Source organism: Morus notabilis, unplaced genomic scaffold (assembly GCF_000414095.1).
Source record: "Morus notabilis unplaced genomic scaffold, ASM41409v2 Scaffold699, whole genome shotgun sequence".
NCBI classification, from domain to species: Eukaryota; Viridiplantae; Streptophyta; class Magnoliopsida; order Rosales; family Moraceae; genus Morus; species Morus notabilis.
In genome coordinates this window covers 183,105-197,921 of record NW_010360714.1, presented here as the reverse complement: position 1 = coordinate 197,921, position 14,817 = coordinate 183,105, and the positions used below count along the sequence as shown (strand labels likewise).

At 36.1% G+C, this 14,817-nt stretch overlaps 2 protein-coding genes across 2 annotated transcripts; one reads left to right on the top strand and one right to left on the bottom strand.

Annotated features, from left to right (window-relative positions):
• Positions 1–4,227: 4,227 nt before the first annotated feature.
• LOC21398033 (acetylglutamate kinase) lies at positions 4,228–5,669 on the top strand. Its single transcript, XM_010097186.2, has one exon. The coding sequence runs from the start codon at positions 4,368–4,370 to the stop codon at positions 5,430–5,432; it is 1,065 nt and encodes a 354-aa protein (XP_010095488.1). The 5' UTR covers positions 4,228–4,367; the 3' UTR covers positions 5,433–5,669.
• A 127-nt stretch (positions 5,670–5,796) lies between these two features.
• On the bottom strand, positions 5,797–12,021 carry LOC21398032 (DDT domain-containing protein DDR4). The gene is made up of 11 exons (XM_024165030.1): positions 11,699–12,021; positions 11,456–11,566; positions 11,042–11,128; positions 10,880–10,917; positions 10,685–10,766; positions 10,494–10,600; positions 10,262–10,415; positions 10,037–10,129; positions 9,771–9,891; positions 7,188–7,230; positions 5,797–6,532 (listed from the first exon to the last, which is right to left on the bottom strand). Exons 1-11 carry the CDS (start codon positions 11,900–11,902, stop codon positions 6,136–6,138), a joined length of 1,437 nt encoding a protein of 478 aa, XP_024020798.1. The 5' UTR covers positions 11,903–12,021; the 3' UTR covers positions 5,797–6,135.
• Between the last annotated feature and the right edge of the window lie 2,796 nt (positions 12,022–14,817).

Below are 14,817 nucleotides of genomic sequence, written 5' to 3'. Positions count from 1 at the left end.
GTTATAAATATTGTGATATTTAATATGAATTCATCCAATTTTAATCTAGCCAATCTTTCCAACCAAGCACACCTAAAAGAAACTTCTAAGTAGATTGGTCTTCTAATTGATAATAGTGTATCGATTCTTAAACGTGTGAAATTATAGTTATAAATATAAACTAAAGTTAAATTTTAATTGTCTAATTAAAATTTGAGTTTTAACTGATCCTTACTAGTGCCTCAATAATTTAGTTTATGATTTATAATTACAAGCCAATGATTTCTTCTTACCGCGCAAATTGATATCGTTCAAAATGGTAAGAAAAACCAGTAAGATAAAATGTGTTTAGTAATTGTTTATGATCACGCAGATTGATACATGTCAGAATGGTAAGAAAAGGTAGTAAGATTAAGAGTATTATTTCCTTTTTCTCACTGTTCTTTCCGGCGTTGGTTAGAACGATCAAAATGTTTAAGACGAACGAATTGGTTATAATTATATCAACATGCAAAATGGTTTTCTAAGTGGACCGTTCTTGCCGTGCAGACCAATATCTACACTTCTAACGAAACATTTTATTTTAATTGTCAATAGTGTCTCGCTCACAATTATGATTTTTTTAATATAACTCAAAGTTAAATTTTGTTAATTATTGGCGTTATACAATTAAATTGGTAATAGTTAAACAAATTGTGTTTAAAAATGAAATTCGCCAATTTTAAAAAATCATAGTGTTGGTGATTATGCTAGAGTGTTGCAATAGAAGTAGTATGACAATCTTGTAAAAATCTATCGGGAGAAGATGGCGATCAAAATTTATAATAACGATTGGCTTTCGTGATTACACTTAATTTTGATTCGCATGAAAAACTAATTAATGATTTTATATAACGTCTGATTCTAATTGTTGATAGTGTCTCACTCACTCACAAGTATGGTTTTAAATATAAACTAAAGTTAAATTTGACTAATTTTTGATATTATAGTGTTACATTAGTAATTATTTGACAATAAATCATCGATAACGCAAACTAGTAATGTGATTGTTGTTTTAAAATTAAATATGTCAAATTATGACTTATGAATATAAACTAAGTTAAATTTGACCAATTTTTGATATTATATTGTTACATTGGTAATTATTTTGGAAAGTATTATATGCACTTAGTAAAATTCTGACCGAGCGGATCGTTCTTTCCGGTAAGACCGTTCTGACCGGTTTTAGATTTTTAAACCGGTGTGACCGGTCGGAACAGTCTTCTCAACACTGTTCATTCGTCTTTCCTTTCAAATTTTTGGATTTGCAGCTCAAAAAAAAAAACTACGAAATGGTATGAATCTTGATGGTTTTTTAAATAAAACACCTAAAGATGGATGCCCAACCTTTAAACAACAATTTAAAGAAGAAAAAGTGAGCTTGATTTCTCAAGTTTTTTGGTGATTTTAAAAACTTTCAATTTGTCTCACATAATCATCAAAACAACACTGGAATGTGAATAGAAATGGATGCCAAAGACAATGGACATCGACGGGGGCGAAACCGACGGTGAATGGGCGGCGCCAACGACGGAAAATGTTAGTGGAGAGAGTTTTTTTTTTTTTTTTGAAGAAAAAGATGGTTTTTTTTATTTTTTTGTTTACTTTTTCAATATACATTTTTTTAGTGGAAAAGGGCATTTTGGAGAAGTGAAATGTTTCATTAAATGAGGAGGCTATTCGTTTGGAGTTTTCACATTGAGGGCTAGTGACTTGATAGAATGGCTTATTTAAGGTTATTTTTTAAAAGGGTCCCTTTATACGTCTTTCAGAATTTGGATAACATCTTTAAGGCAAAGAATTTGAAAAAATTACAATGATAATCTCGTTTAGGAAATTGCCACCTAACTTTTAATTTTAACAATTAACCTTTTTCAACTTATAAAATTGTTATAATGTGTCACATTTTAGTAAATTAATTCAAATTTTTTATTAGATTAAGGGATTAAAAGTTGACGAATTAAAATATTTGTGTTACATTTGAATTAAAATGTTAAAACTTTTCGTCAAACGTGTTTTTTTGACACTAATTTAACACAATAATCGAGAGATATTACAATAAATTTCTAAATTAAAGGGGTAACTTGTCAAAATTAAAATTTAGAAAGCATGTTGTTAAAACTATAAAAGTTCAAGAGACAACTATGTAAAATGGGACTGTCTCCGTCAGACCGTCTTACTGATAGGACCAGTTTTCTAACTGTTAGATATAGTCAAAATCAAATGATATTGAAAAAGTATGCAGAATATATAATTTTTAATACAGATTTAACGGCTAAAAACGGTTTGAAAAAAATAAAACTACTAGTAGTTTTTTTTTTTTTTATTCTACGGGAGAATCTCCCGTGTAAAATACCTTTTTGAGTAATTTACATGAATGGTCCCCAACCTTTTTAAAATGTAACAGTTTGGTCCCTAACTTTTTTTTGACAAAACGACCCTCAACTTCTTTAAAAAGGTGCAGAATCGTCCTTTCCGTCAAATTATCGTCCAAAAGATAACGGTGCAGTGCACGTGAGAACCCACGTAGCCCATGTTTTTAGGGTATATGTGTAAAATCACATATAGTGAGAATTGAGGCTGATTTCATCGTCTACAAGTTAGAGATTGTGAAATGTTTTCTTTAATTTGGGACTGCAATGGAAGAAAACTCATTGGGTGATTATAAGATTCCGAAGCCGACCAAGGGGATGCGGTCTGCAGCCAGAGCAAAGGCACAGGAAACAAAAGAGCCTAATTACTCAGGGCTGATTATATTGCTTAAGGGCTGATATAAATATCCAATATGTATGTTTACTAAGTTCGTTCATCTATCATTATTTTCACCATCCCATCTCTCTGTGTGGTTGTATTGTGAGCTTGGCTATGATGATGAAACCAACCATTCAAAGGGCCGAATTACAGTTTCTCTTTTGCTCTTTTAGGTGCTATATGGGGCTGATTTAGAAACTGGGGCTTTTGGCAGTGGCTTTCCAAAGATGTCCAATCAAGACTCTCCTGCTTCAGAAGAAGAGTATATAAAAAGTCGGGCTGGAACTTGAACAACTTTCCTAGGCTTCCTGGATCTGTCCTTTCTTATGAAACCAGTGACATTTTTGGAGTTCTCGTGCCTTGGTTGTATATAGGCATGTGTTTTTCTTCATTCTGTTGGGTAAGCTATATATTTACTATGGATAGTTGCATATACCTTTCATAATTATCACTTACAAGTCACCATTATCAATCCTATGGCCGAGTGTGCTTGAATATACAGACTTGTTTGTTGATTTTCTGGACTTTCGTGAATAACATTACTGTAATTAAGAGCATTGTTGTCTTTCCAGCAAAAAAATATGAGTGCACTGTTACTTTTTAAACGATAATTGACGAAAATAACAATTTTACCCCCTTTTAAAAAGGTGGGAATCATTTTATCAAAAAAAATTAGAAACCGTACAAATTACCTTTTTTTTAAAACTTTTTTCTTAAGAAATATGCACGTGTTTTATTCACAAAATTAAAAATTAAAAATCTGAAATGGACACATAAGTAAGAAGCCGTTTTCGCTAATGCTTGAATATAGCGATGAAAGAAATAATATAGGGCTTGTTCTTTTAGAGTTTAATTTGAGTATAATTCTTAAGTTGAATTTGAGTTATAACTTGAGTTGAATTTGTAACTTGAGTTTGTGTTTGGTTGTGTACATTTGAGTTATGATTTGAGATAATAATCTTTTTGAGTTTGTGTTTGAATGAGTCAAAACTTGAATTGTATTTAGATAGTATTTTAATAAAAACTCAATGCTGATGAAAAATTTTAATAAGGTATATGGGTCGGGTTTTATTTGTCTTTTCGTTGTCAACGCATAGAAAAAAAAAGCATCTCAATCAGAATTAAAACGAAAAAGTTATAGCATTTTTAAGAATAGAAAAAATACTGTTCATTAATTTGAGTTCGAATTTCTGAACTCGAGTTGAAGGGGAAACTTGAACTCGAGTTTTAATCCTAAACTCGAGTTTGAACTCGAGTTTAAACTTGAGTTTAAACTTAAAAGAACATAAATTCAAATAAAATTATAATTCGAATTGTCTTTTTTTGAGTTTTTCACTCAAAATAACAAGCCCCTATTCTTTTACCCAACTCAAATCACAATTAAATTTTTTATTATAATATTTTTTTTTTATAAAAATTTAAATTTAATTTTTTTATTTCAGTATTTTTTCTCTTGAAAAATAACGTGGCAAAGTATCCCAAAGTAATCACCACTGTCTACTGCCACCCTCTCTCTATCTGAGAAACCAGCTTTCCCACATTTTCCGTCACTTTCCCGAGACAATTCAACACCACGGGGAAAAAAAAAAAGGAACATCATGTTAGCAGCTAAAGCACTGGTAAAACCCTCTCCAATCCCCTCAGCCTCATTCCCTTCCTCCAAAACCCAAAAATCCCCCAAAAGCCACTCCACAATCCCTAATCTCGCTTTCTCTCTCCGCCGCAAAAATCCCCAAACTCTCCTCGCCGCCGCCACCAACTCGGTCCAAGAACAACAAAATGAGACCTCCGCCAACTCAGTCACGGCCACGCCGGGTCAGCTCCGAGTCGACATCCTCTCGGAGTCTCTGCCGTTCATCCAGAAGTTCCGCGGCAAGACCATCGTGGTCAAATACGGCGGCCCAGCCATGAAATCGGAGTCCCTCCAGGCCTCCGTCGTCAACGACCTCGTCCTCCTCTCCTGCGTCGGCCTCCGCCCAATCCTCGTCCACGGCGGCGGCCCCGAGATCAACCAGTGGCTCAAGCGCCTCAACATCGAGGCCACATTCCTCGACGGACTCCGCGTCACCGATGCCGCCACCATGGAGATCGTCTCCATGGTCCTCGCCGGAAAAGTCAACAAGAATCTCGTCTCTCTCATTGACCGCGCCGGCGCCAAGGCCGTCGGCCTCTGCGGCGCCGACGGCCGGCTTATAACCGCCCGCCCCGCCGCCAATGCCGCCAAATTGGGGTTCGTTGGTGAGGTGGCGCGTGTTGACCCGACGATTCTCCACTCGATTGTCGACGGCGGGCACATTCCGGTAATCGCCTCGGTGGCGGCGGATGAGAACGGGCAGCAGTATAATATCAATGCCGATACCGTGGCGGGGGAATTGGCCGCGGCATTGGGGGCGGAGAAGCTGATTTTGCTTACGGACGTAGCGGGGATACTGGAGGACCGGGAGGATGCGGGCAGCTTGGTGAAGGAGATTGACATCAAGGGAGTGAAGAAGATGATGAGCGAGGGGAAGATCGCGGGTGGGATGATCCCGAAGGTGAATTGCTGCGTCCGGTCGCTCGCACAGGGGGTTCGGACGGCCAGCATAATCGACGGGAGGGTGCCGCACTCACTGCTGCTCGAGATCATGACCGACGAAGGGGCCGGGACAATGATCACCGGGTAGTGACGATGATGGGAAATGGTGAGAATGGTCAATGGAAAATGAGTTTCGCTAGGATGAGCTTAAAGCATTAATATGCCAACTCTGTTTTGGGTTTGGTTAATTTTGTAGTGGCAAATGTTGTTGGTGTTGTTCTATTGAACTCCATTTGATGGTTCAGGTTTTGGGCAAGTCTTCAATTTGTGGTTTGCTGCTTATTTTTGCTCGTTCGAGGCAAGGCTTCTTTTGAATGGACTAACAAGGGTTAAGATGAAGTCTTTAAGAGTTAAATTTTGTAGTAACGTGAGAAAATTTTTTCTCATACAAGCAACAATCTACCAAATATTAGAAATTTAGATTTAGATCAGTCAAACTGAATTCATCTGCCAAAACTGTTAATAATATTAACAAAAAAGAAGCCATCTTCCTTCCAAGTAATTTGGAAAATACTAGAGAATATCTAACCAACTTTGAATTTTTCTGGTGCCAAAAGATGCAGTATCGCCAGGAGTAAACACAAGTGTTTCACTTACAACTTAACCATTTCAAAAAATTTCCTCATTAGTCTCAACTACAAAATGCGAGGAAACTATGCGTGCCTGCCTACGAACTTGCATGTCAAGTTACCCACAGCAATCTTCAAGCTATCACTTCTGTATCACTTTCATACCCTGATAGTGCCTTCTCTTTTGTTCAGCAAAAAGAAAAAAGATAATGGACTCTCCTTTCAGCTATCATCTTCTGAATCCCGTATAACAACAGCATCCAGAGCAGAGTTGTGAACCGGCCTTTGTCTCGATCTATTCTTTGTGCCCAGGTATCTGTTTTCCACAAAAGATTCGTTAGTGAATCCAGCTAGTCTCAGACTCCAGCGGCTCCCAAAATGTTTTGGGGCATCACAGCCCGCGTTCTTGTTCTTAACGTCTAATTCGGGTTTGCCTGAGTCACTAAAATCACTGTCGTCAACATCACCTTTGCTGCTACAATCATAATCATCATCATCAGTATCAACTTCCTGAACCAAGTCGATATCCATGGCGTCGTCCTTTTTACCAGAACTAGCATCGCCTGCACAGTCCCTTTTAGGCAAATCATCATCTGAGTCCGTCTTTCTCTCTGGGTCACTGAAGTAAAATTTGTTTTCATGTGGAAAAGTACAAGCAGATAATTCAGTTATACAAGCAAAAACCAATATCGTTGCATCATTTAGACACATTGGAGCCATTGCTTTGAATAAGATAAATCTTGTAGAATTATAACTCAAACAGGACAGCGAAGCCTCAAAACTGGTACGAGTCATTTTTCTGAAAGGAACTTGCACCTGATTGAGTAAATCAGCGTGTAAACAGGAAAAAACAAATGTTTCAGATGGTCACTAATTTTTCTAATTAGTAAATAAGTCGAAGAATGGAACAAGTAACAATTATTTCTCACAAGCCAATAACCTTCAATTAAGAATTTTTAAAAATTTCGCCCAGCTAAACCACAGGATATCTCAATTTCTCGTTGATCACCGTATTATACACACAAGTATTGCTTACGTACATGTATGTATGCTTTCCCAATCATATAACATTCTTAAAACTATCAGACAATATCTCAATTTCTCGTTGATCACCGTAATATACACACAAATATAGCTTACGTACATGTATGTATGCTTTTCCCAATTATATAACATTCTGAAAACTATCAAACAACATCATACAGAAATAAAGATTCCTGAGACAGCGATACAAGAACATTAAAAGCAAAACAAAGTCAGATGACAATTCTTACCTCGTTCGCTCTATAGCCTCCCAAATGGCCCTGTCATAGTTATCTGCACAGTTTAGAAACAAAAAGAAACTGTAAGATATTAAAAGGAAATATTAGGGAACAAGAGCTAGAATCATAATTGTTCTACAAGATTACATATCTTCAACAAAAGTATATACAGAAGTACAATTCGTAAAGATACACACGGACATGCATATACATATATATAGTAGTGGAGTTCACGTGCTCGTGTATCATGAGATGTAACAAGGACTGTCACCACGTATATCATCCAAAAGACACCCACTTGACCAGTGAAATTCTAATTACATGACAGTGCTCTCCAGTTCAAGAGCGAAATTCCAGACAAACGATGCTACTTCACAAAACGAGAAGAGCATGTTATGATTTGGGCTTTCTAAAACAGTTACGGGACGTTTAGTTGGAGAATTCAAATTATCGTTTAGTTGGAGAATTCAAATCATAATTTGAATCATGGTTCATGGTTCACTACAGTATTTTCTCTCACAAAAAATACACGTAAATCAAAAATGGTTCTAATCACATGATTCTAATTCATGAACTAAACGTCTCATTAGTAACAACTCTTTTCCTCATTTTCAAGCGGGGGGAAAAAAAAAGAGAAGGATATTACCCTTTCCTTCTCTCTCATTCTTCCCGGCGAATTGAGAGTAAAGCACTTATGATTTTAAGTCATTGTAGTTATGATTTTAAGTCATTGTAGTCTACAACAACAACAATAACAACTAACCTTAATCCCAACTTAATTGGGGTCGGCTATATGAATTTCACTTTTTCACACAGCTCTATTCGAAATTAGACTTTCCTGAAGGCATAAATCTAGAATGTCTTTTCTAACTACTTTGGTCCACGTAATTCTTGGCCTACCCCTCCCTCTCCTAGTATTAGGTATAAGAATGTCCTCCCAAGCACAAACTGGTGCTTCTAGCGGTCTACGTTGAACATGCTCGTACCACCTCAAGTGGCCTTCGCCCACCTTATCTTCTATTGGTGCTACACCTACTTTACTACGAATAACTTCATTTCTTATGCGATCCATTCTCGTATGGCCACTCATCCATCTTAACATACGCATTTCTGCCACACTCATCTTAGATATATGTTGTCTCTTAATGGCCCAACATTCACTACCATATAACATAGCTGGGCAGATTACAGTCCTATAGAACTTTCCTTTCAACTTAATAGGCATCTTGCTATCACATAAAACTCTCATAGCATTCTTCCACTTAACCCACCCTGCCTTAATCCTATGTTGAATATCCTCTTCTATATCTCCTTCGTACTGCACTATAGACCTAAGGTACCTAAACTTCTTAGAAGCCTCAATCTCCACACCATCTAAAGAAATTCCATCACTCTGATTACTTGAGTCACTAAACCTACAATGCATGTATTCAAATTTCGTCATACTTAACTTAAATCCGTTCGTCTCGGGAGTCTGTCTCCACAGTTCTAACTTACGGTTAACTCATTCCCTATGTTCATCAACTAAAACTATATCGTCTGCAAAAAGCATACACCAAGGAACTCTATCTTATATTTCTCTTGTCAGCTCATCCATCACAATGGTGAAAAGATAAGGACTAAGAGCAGATCCTTGATGAATGCCGATCCGAATGGGCCTTGGTAAATCTCCTTACGCTTTGGTAAATCTCTATATAAATCCCTCTTGATCCTAATAGCCTTTTGAACTTCCTCACTCCACCACCAAGTTTTTTTCCCTGGGGGACCTTTACCTCTAGATTCCCCTAGTACCTTTGCCACTTTTCTAATGAGCTGGCCATGGCATCCCACATAGTATTTGCATCACCTATATATGATCAAGTAGCCTCCTCTAACAACTTCTCTTTAAAGGTCAATTGCTTTATTCCCTTCAAATGCCACCAACGAGTTCGTGGGAGGTGGTTTATCTTAGTCCTTCTATAGCAAAGCTTAATGCTCACATCTAAGATCACTAACCTATGTTGGGTGGCTAATACTTCTCCAGGAATTACTTTACATTCTTTACATAGAGAACATTCTCTATACCTTGTGAGAAAATAATCTATCTGCCTCAAGTTCCTCCCATTCTTAAAAGTGATAAAGTGAGAATCTCTTTTCTTGAAAAATGTGTTTGTTATGATAAAATCATGTCCCAACGCAAATTCCAAAATAGATTTTCTTTCTTCGTTTCGAGCTCCAAAACCAAAACTATCGTGGATCCTTTCGAAGTCATTGCAGTCTACACGAGTGAAAAATGATTTTAGACTCTTTCTACGGCACTAAACCTCCAAAGCCAGACAAACAGAAAAGCATAAATGATAAAACTTCTAATAACTTGCAATGTGGACCAGAACAACAAATGCTGCATCTTTAGCAAATAGGGAGGACATAAGAGACCTCAACCTTCTTTCATGTGGAATATATATTATTTAATCATAATTCATAAGTCCATAACAATAGTTAAGTCATATGAGAGACTGTAAACAGATAAGAAGTTCCACCGAAGCTGTGCCGTATACTGTAGGCAGAACAATAAAATAATAGGAAGTTGGGGAAAAGGGGAAAAATGCCGCGTACCATAAGTGTAGTTGACAGGCCTACGGTTGCGACAGGATCGAGTAACTCTAGTAGAGGAACTTCTACAATCATTCAGAACCCTCTCTTGCATTTGTTTCCTCTTCATTGCACTTTCTCTGTTCTGAGGAATAGAACGACAAATTCAGTAATCAGTATTAAGTAACAATAACTAGAAAAGAAGAGAACTGGTAATCTTTATTTTTACTTTACAGTTTTCTAATAAAAGAGCCAAAACTTAATAGCTCCAAACGAATTTAGAAGTTTACCTTCTGAATTTTCTCAAGAGCAGGTATGGCATCAGTTTTGATGGTCTTACCAACAGCAACTTCTGCTACAACTTCGCTCGAGGAAAACTCATCCTGCCATTTCCATCAAGAAACAAAATGACCAGGTTCTAGTTTTGTAATAAACGGAAATTTTTATCGTGTCATTTCCACCAATAAACAAAATGACCAGGGTTCTAGTTTCATAACAGAGAAATTCTGACTCACCGCAAGTTTACGAAATTCCTCAAGATCAGTTGCCAGAGTTTCCCACTGAAAACTGGGTGGATCTAAACATTTTTTCCCCCGAGATTTTGTTTTCGTACCAAATGTAGTCACCCCCCTGTACAATCTATGACCAATAATTGTATTTCCCTCATACCTACCATGAAAATGGTGAGAAGTTATTAAGACTCATCGTGTAACACTCGTATAGATTTCACAAATGTCCAAACATTACCAAAAGGAAGTTCCATTTCCATTGCCTCCTATATTCTCTTTACGGAAAGAAGAGATTTGGGTTCCTTGTTTCAGAGAATCCTTTATATAAGCCACTGTATCATCTTGCTGCAAACCAAAAGAAGCACTTTTCTCAGCCATTAAACAGAAACCAAAAGATGTAACATTGAGAAGGAAAGTGGAATATATTACATCAGCCCGGATTTCACAAAGCGCTTTCAAGATCAGTAAACGCCTTTTTGGATCGAGCCCTTTGTATTCGGACGTCTCCTCACTGCACAAACAACAACACAAAAAGGAAGCCAGCCCATCATGGCCTCTTCTAAGATGAATCAGACAAAAACAAACATGCCCAAGACAAAAATATGAGAAAGGCATGATTCATACCCTTTAGCTGCCATGAGCGGAATCTCCCCTTCAGCAACCTGCAACACAGGCAAATAAAAGTTTCAAGTTGTTTAACTTAAGGATTCGAAGGCGTAGAATTAGAAGATAATAATCTTTATTAATGGGGTTTTTTTATAACAAATCTTTGTTACAGTGACTTACCCACGACCACCAATGAGAGAGTTTCCTACGAAGCACAGTTACCCACGCATCAGAACCATCCAGTGTTTTACTTGCAGGAGGTATCCCCTATTCAAAATTCAAGTTATACATATATATATATATATATATATATATAATATATATACGTGTATAATCCCTAAAAAGGTACAAAAAGATACTAATATACAACCCATGAACCTTAAAATGCAAAACAAATATAAAATTCCACAACTGAGCAACAAGCTAAATTCTAGCAATTTCAGTTACCCAGATTTAGCCAAACAATTTGCAAAGCAAATACATGATCAACCAAACCATTATTACCAGCAAAGTACTCCAAGTAGTGAAAGAAGATTTTTTTTTCTTTTTTCAAAAAATAAAAAAAGACATCCGCGAAATAAAACAATCTAAAACCTTGAGGAGCGTAATGTGGAGCTGAGCAAGCGAATTATCGGGATTCACCAAACCCGTCTCGATTTCTTCCGCCGATATCCTCAAATCTTTCCCGATTACAGGCTGGAAAACCTGAAAACACATCATCGCAAAAGCAACAGCTTTGAGTTTCCATGATCTCTGAACCTTTACACAGACTCCACCAAAACTCATACGACAACAATCCAGAAAATATGACGTAAACAGAGAAATGGACGCTCGTACGGTCAGGAAATTGAGAACCGACGCTAGTTCCCATCGTCCGCGCAACTCCTTGACCTCCGCTTTCAGACGATCCTCTTCGCCGCGTTCTCCGTCGTCGGAGACCACGACGACGTCCGCTTTCTTCTCCGGCGGCTGCGATTTGGCTTCTCCTCCGTCGGAGTCGCTCGCCGACGGTTCATCACACGTGCGACGACCTACGGCCATGGCTCTCTCTGCCTCGCTGGCCAGGATTCTCGGAGAAGCGAAGAGAAGGAAAAGGAAGACGAAGAAGAGTGAGAGTGAAAGACGGAGAAGAGAGAGAGGGGAATGGTAGTGTGATAAAACGCGACTTTTGGGGTTTCTTCCCGCGTAAATCAATTGTTTTACCTAGATTGGGGTTAAGCTTAGGGGCTGTTCTTTGTCCTTTTTGAGTTAGGTAATTTGAGTGTACATTTTGAGTTAAATTTGAGTTATAACTTGAGTTAAAGTTATAATTTGAGTTTATGTTTGGTTGTGTATATTTGAGTTATGGTTTGAAATAAGAATCTTTTTGAGTTTGTGTGTTTGAATGAGTCAAAACTTAAATTTATATTTAGATAATATTTTAATAAAAACTCAATGCTGATAGAAAATTTTAATATGGTATATAAGTGGAGTTTTATTCGTCTTTTTGTTGTCAACGCATAGAAAAAAAAATTATCCCAATCAGAATTAAAACGAAAAAGTTATAACATTTTTAAGAATATAAAAAAATAATGTTAATTAATTTGAGTTCGAGTTTCTGAACTCAAGTTGAAGGGAAAACTTGAACTCGAGTTTTAGTTCCAAACTCGATTTCAAACTTAAAAGAACATGAACTTGAATAAAATTGTAACTCGAGTTACTTTTTTTGAGTTTTTAACTCAAGAATGAGGCTGCCAAACAGCCCCTTAGAGTCGTGAAATTCCAGTTTTCAGATTTATATTTTTAGAATTAAAAAATTCTTAAAAAATATCATATCTAAATTTTTTTTATTATAATTAAAAATTTTTTAAAAAATACTACATCTAAACTCAAATTCGCAAAACGAATGAGACTAAAATTTATTAGGGTTAATTTCATGATGGTACGGTAAAAGTGATATTCAAATTCACTCTCTTAATTAAAACGTACCGTTTAATATTTATTAGTGGAAAAAAAAGTGGGGGAAAGAAAATTGATATTTTATCCTACTAGTTGGTACTGTTGTTTTAGCCTTCGTTTGGTAAGAGTGATAGAGAGTAGAAATGATTGAGAGAATTAGAGGGATGAGAAATGTGAGAGATTGAGAGGATTATAATAATCTTTTATGTTGTTTAATAGAAGGGAGAGAGAGTCAAAAGAATGAATTAAGTAATATATATAATTACTAAATTGTCCCTTTTTATCAAATTCAAATAAAGTTTTTGAATGATAAAATTGCGTTTTCAAATCTTTAAAAGGTGAATTATATGGATCTCTTCATAAGTATAATGATGCAAAATGATAGGCCTGGGTGGATTGAGTCCTCCTCCACCTCTCCTCTCTCTTCCCCTCTCCTTCCAACCAAATAAGAAATTTGAACTCTCTCTCCCTCTAATCAAACACACTCAATTGTTGGAATAGTTTTTCAACGATATGATTGTGAGTATGAGCAATTTTGTATAGCATGCTATAAGGTTTTAATGTACACTTACATATCAAACTATTGAAAACTAATTCAATGGCTACGGACAAGATAAAACATCAATTCCTACCATAAAAATTCCTTAAAGTGTGAGGAATTGAGGTTTTTGGACACTATGTTGTGAAAGGAAATTATTGTGGTAGAATAGTGTACATTATATTTAGTCAAAAGCATATTAAAATATAAAGTATATGAAATTTATATAATTTTATAATTTTGAAAGTTTCTCTAGTAGAACTAAAAAAAATAAACCGTCAATAGTTCTTTATTTTTTAGCCGTCATATATGTATCAGAAACTGTATGTTATGTATACTTTTTTTAATATGATGTAATTTTAATCAGAATCAACAGTCATACACGGACACTATCGCTTGGGAAACCTACTGAAAAAATATCATATATTTTTCTTTTCGGGTTATTAGCACAAATGGTCCCCAACCTATTTAGTAAGTGACAGTTTGGTCCCCAACATTTTTTTTTGGCAAATCAACCCCCAACCATTTAAAACATGTGCAATTTGGTCCGTTCCATCAAGATCCGTCCAATAGCTAATTGGAGAAGCCCACGTGACCCAGATTGTTGGTGGAAAGACGAAATTGCCCGCTTGAACTCTTCCGGTGACTAAAGACGAAATTGTCGGGAAAGAGGCGGATCGTGTATAACAAAAATTTTCATAAAAACTTTGAGATACTCTATAGATTATATTAATTTATGCACGAATAAATTAATCTCATTAATTCATTTATTAAGAACTCAATCAGAAAAATACCTGGAAGTCGACTCAAATGATAACTTGAGTTCTTTGACCACGAACAGTCCTTGCTCCAATCTTTGTGTTTAGAAAACTAATGTCTTCCACGTTAATTCCTAGAATCCACGAAGACGTGTGTGTGGGCACACATGAGACAAAATGGGTTACAATAAACACTCGAATTTCCACAAACACCAATGCATGCACGATGTGGAATTTTTTAGAGAAAAATTTGTCCTTCTCTCTATTAGGGAATTTCAGCCACCTCTAAATTTATGACAAAAATTAATTCCGAAAATTGTCTAAAAAATTGTCACAAAAAATTGTGTCCACAATTTTCTACTATTCTCTTATTTATAGAGTAGAAGTCAAACTTTTAGAAGGAATCAAATCTTTATCTCCAATTTGAATTTCGAACCAAAATTCTCCTATATCCCTTATCCCTTGAGGCCGCCCATGCTAGGGATTCCTATCCCTGTGTGTGGCGCCAATACTGGATAGGGAAGGAAGAGAAAATCATCATTTATCCTGTAGTCCAATTTTATTTCAAATTCAAATTCGAATTTAAGTCAAACTTAAATTAATTTGAATTCTAAATTGAACAACTTATCAAATAAGTTTAAATGGATAAATCTAGATGTGTTCAAATTCAAATTTAAATAATCACATTATTTAAATAATAATAATTAATTCTCAATTAATTA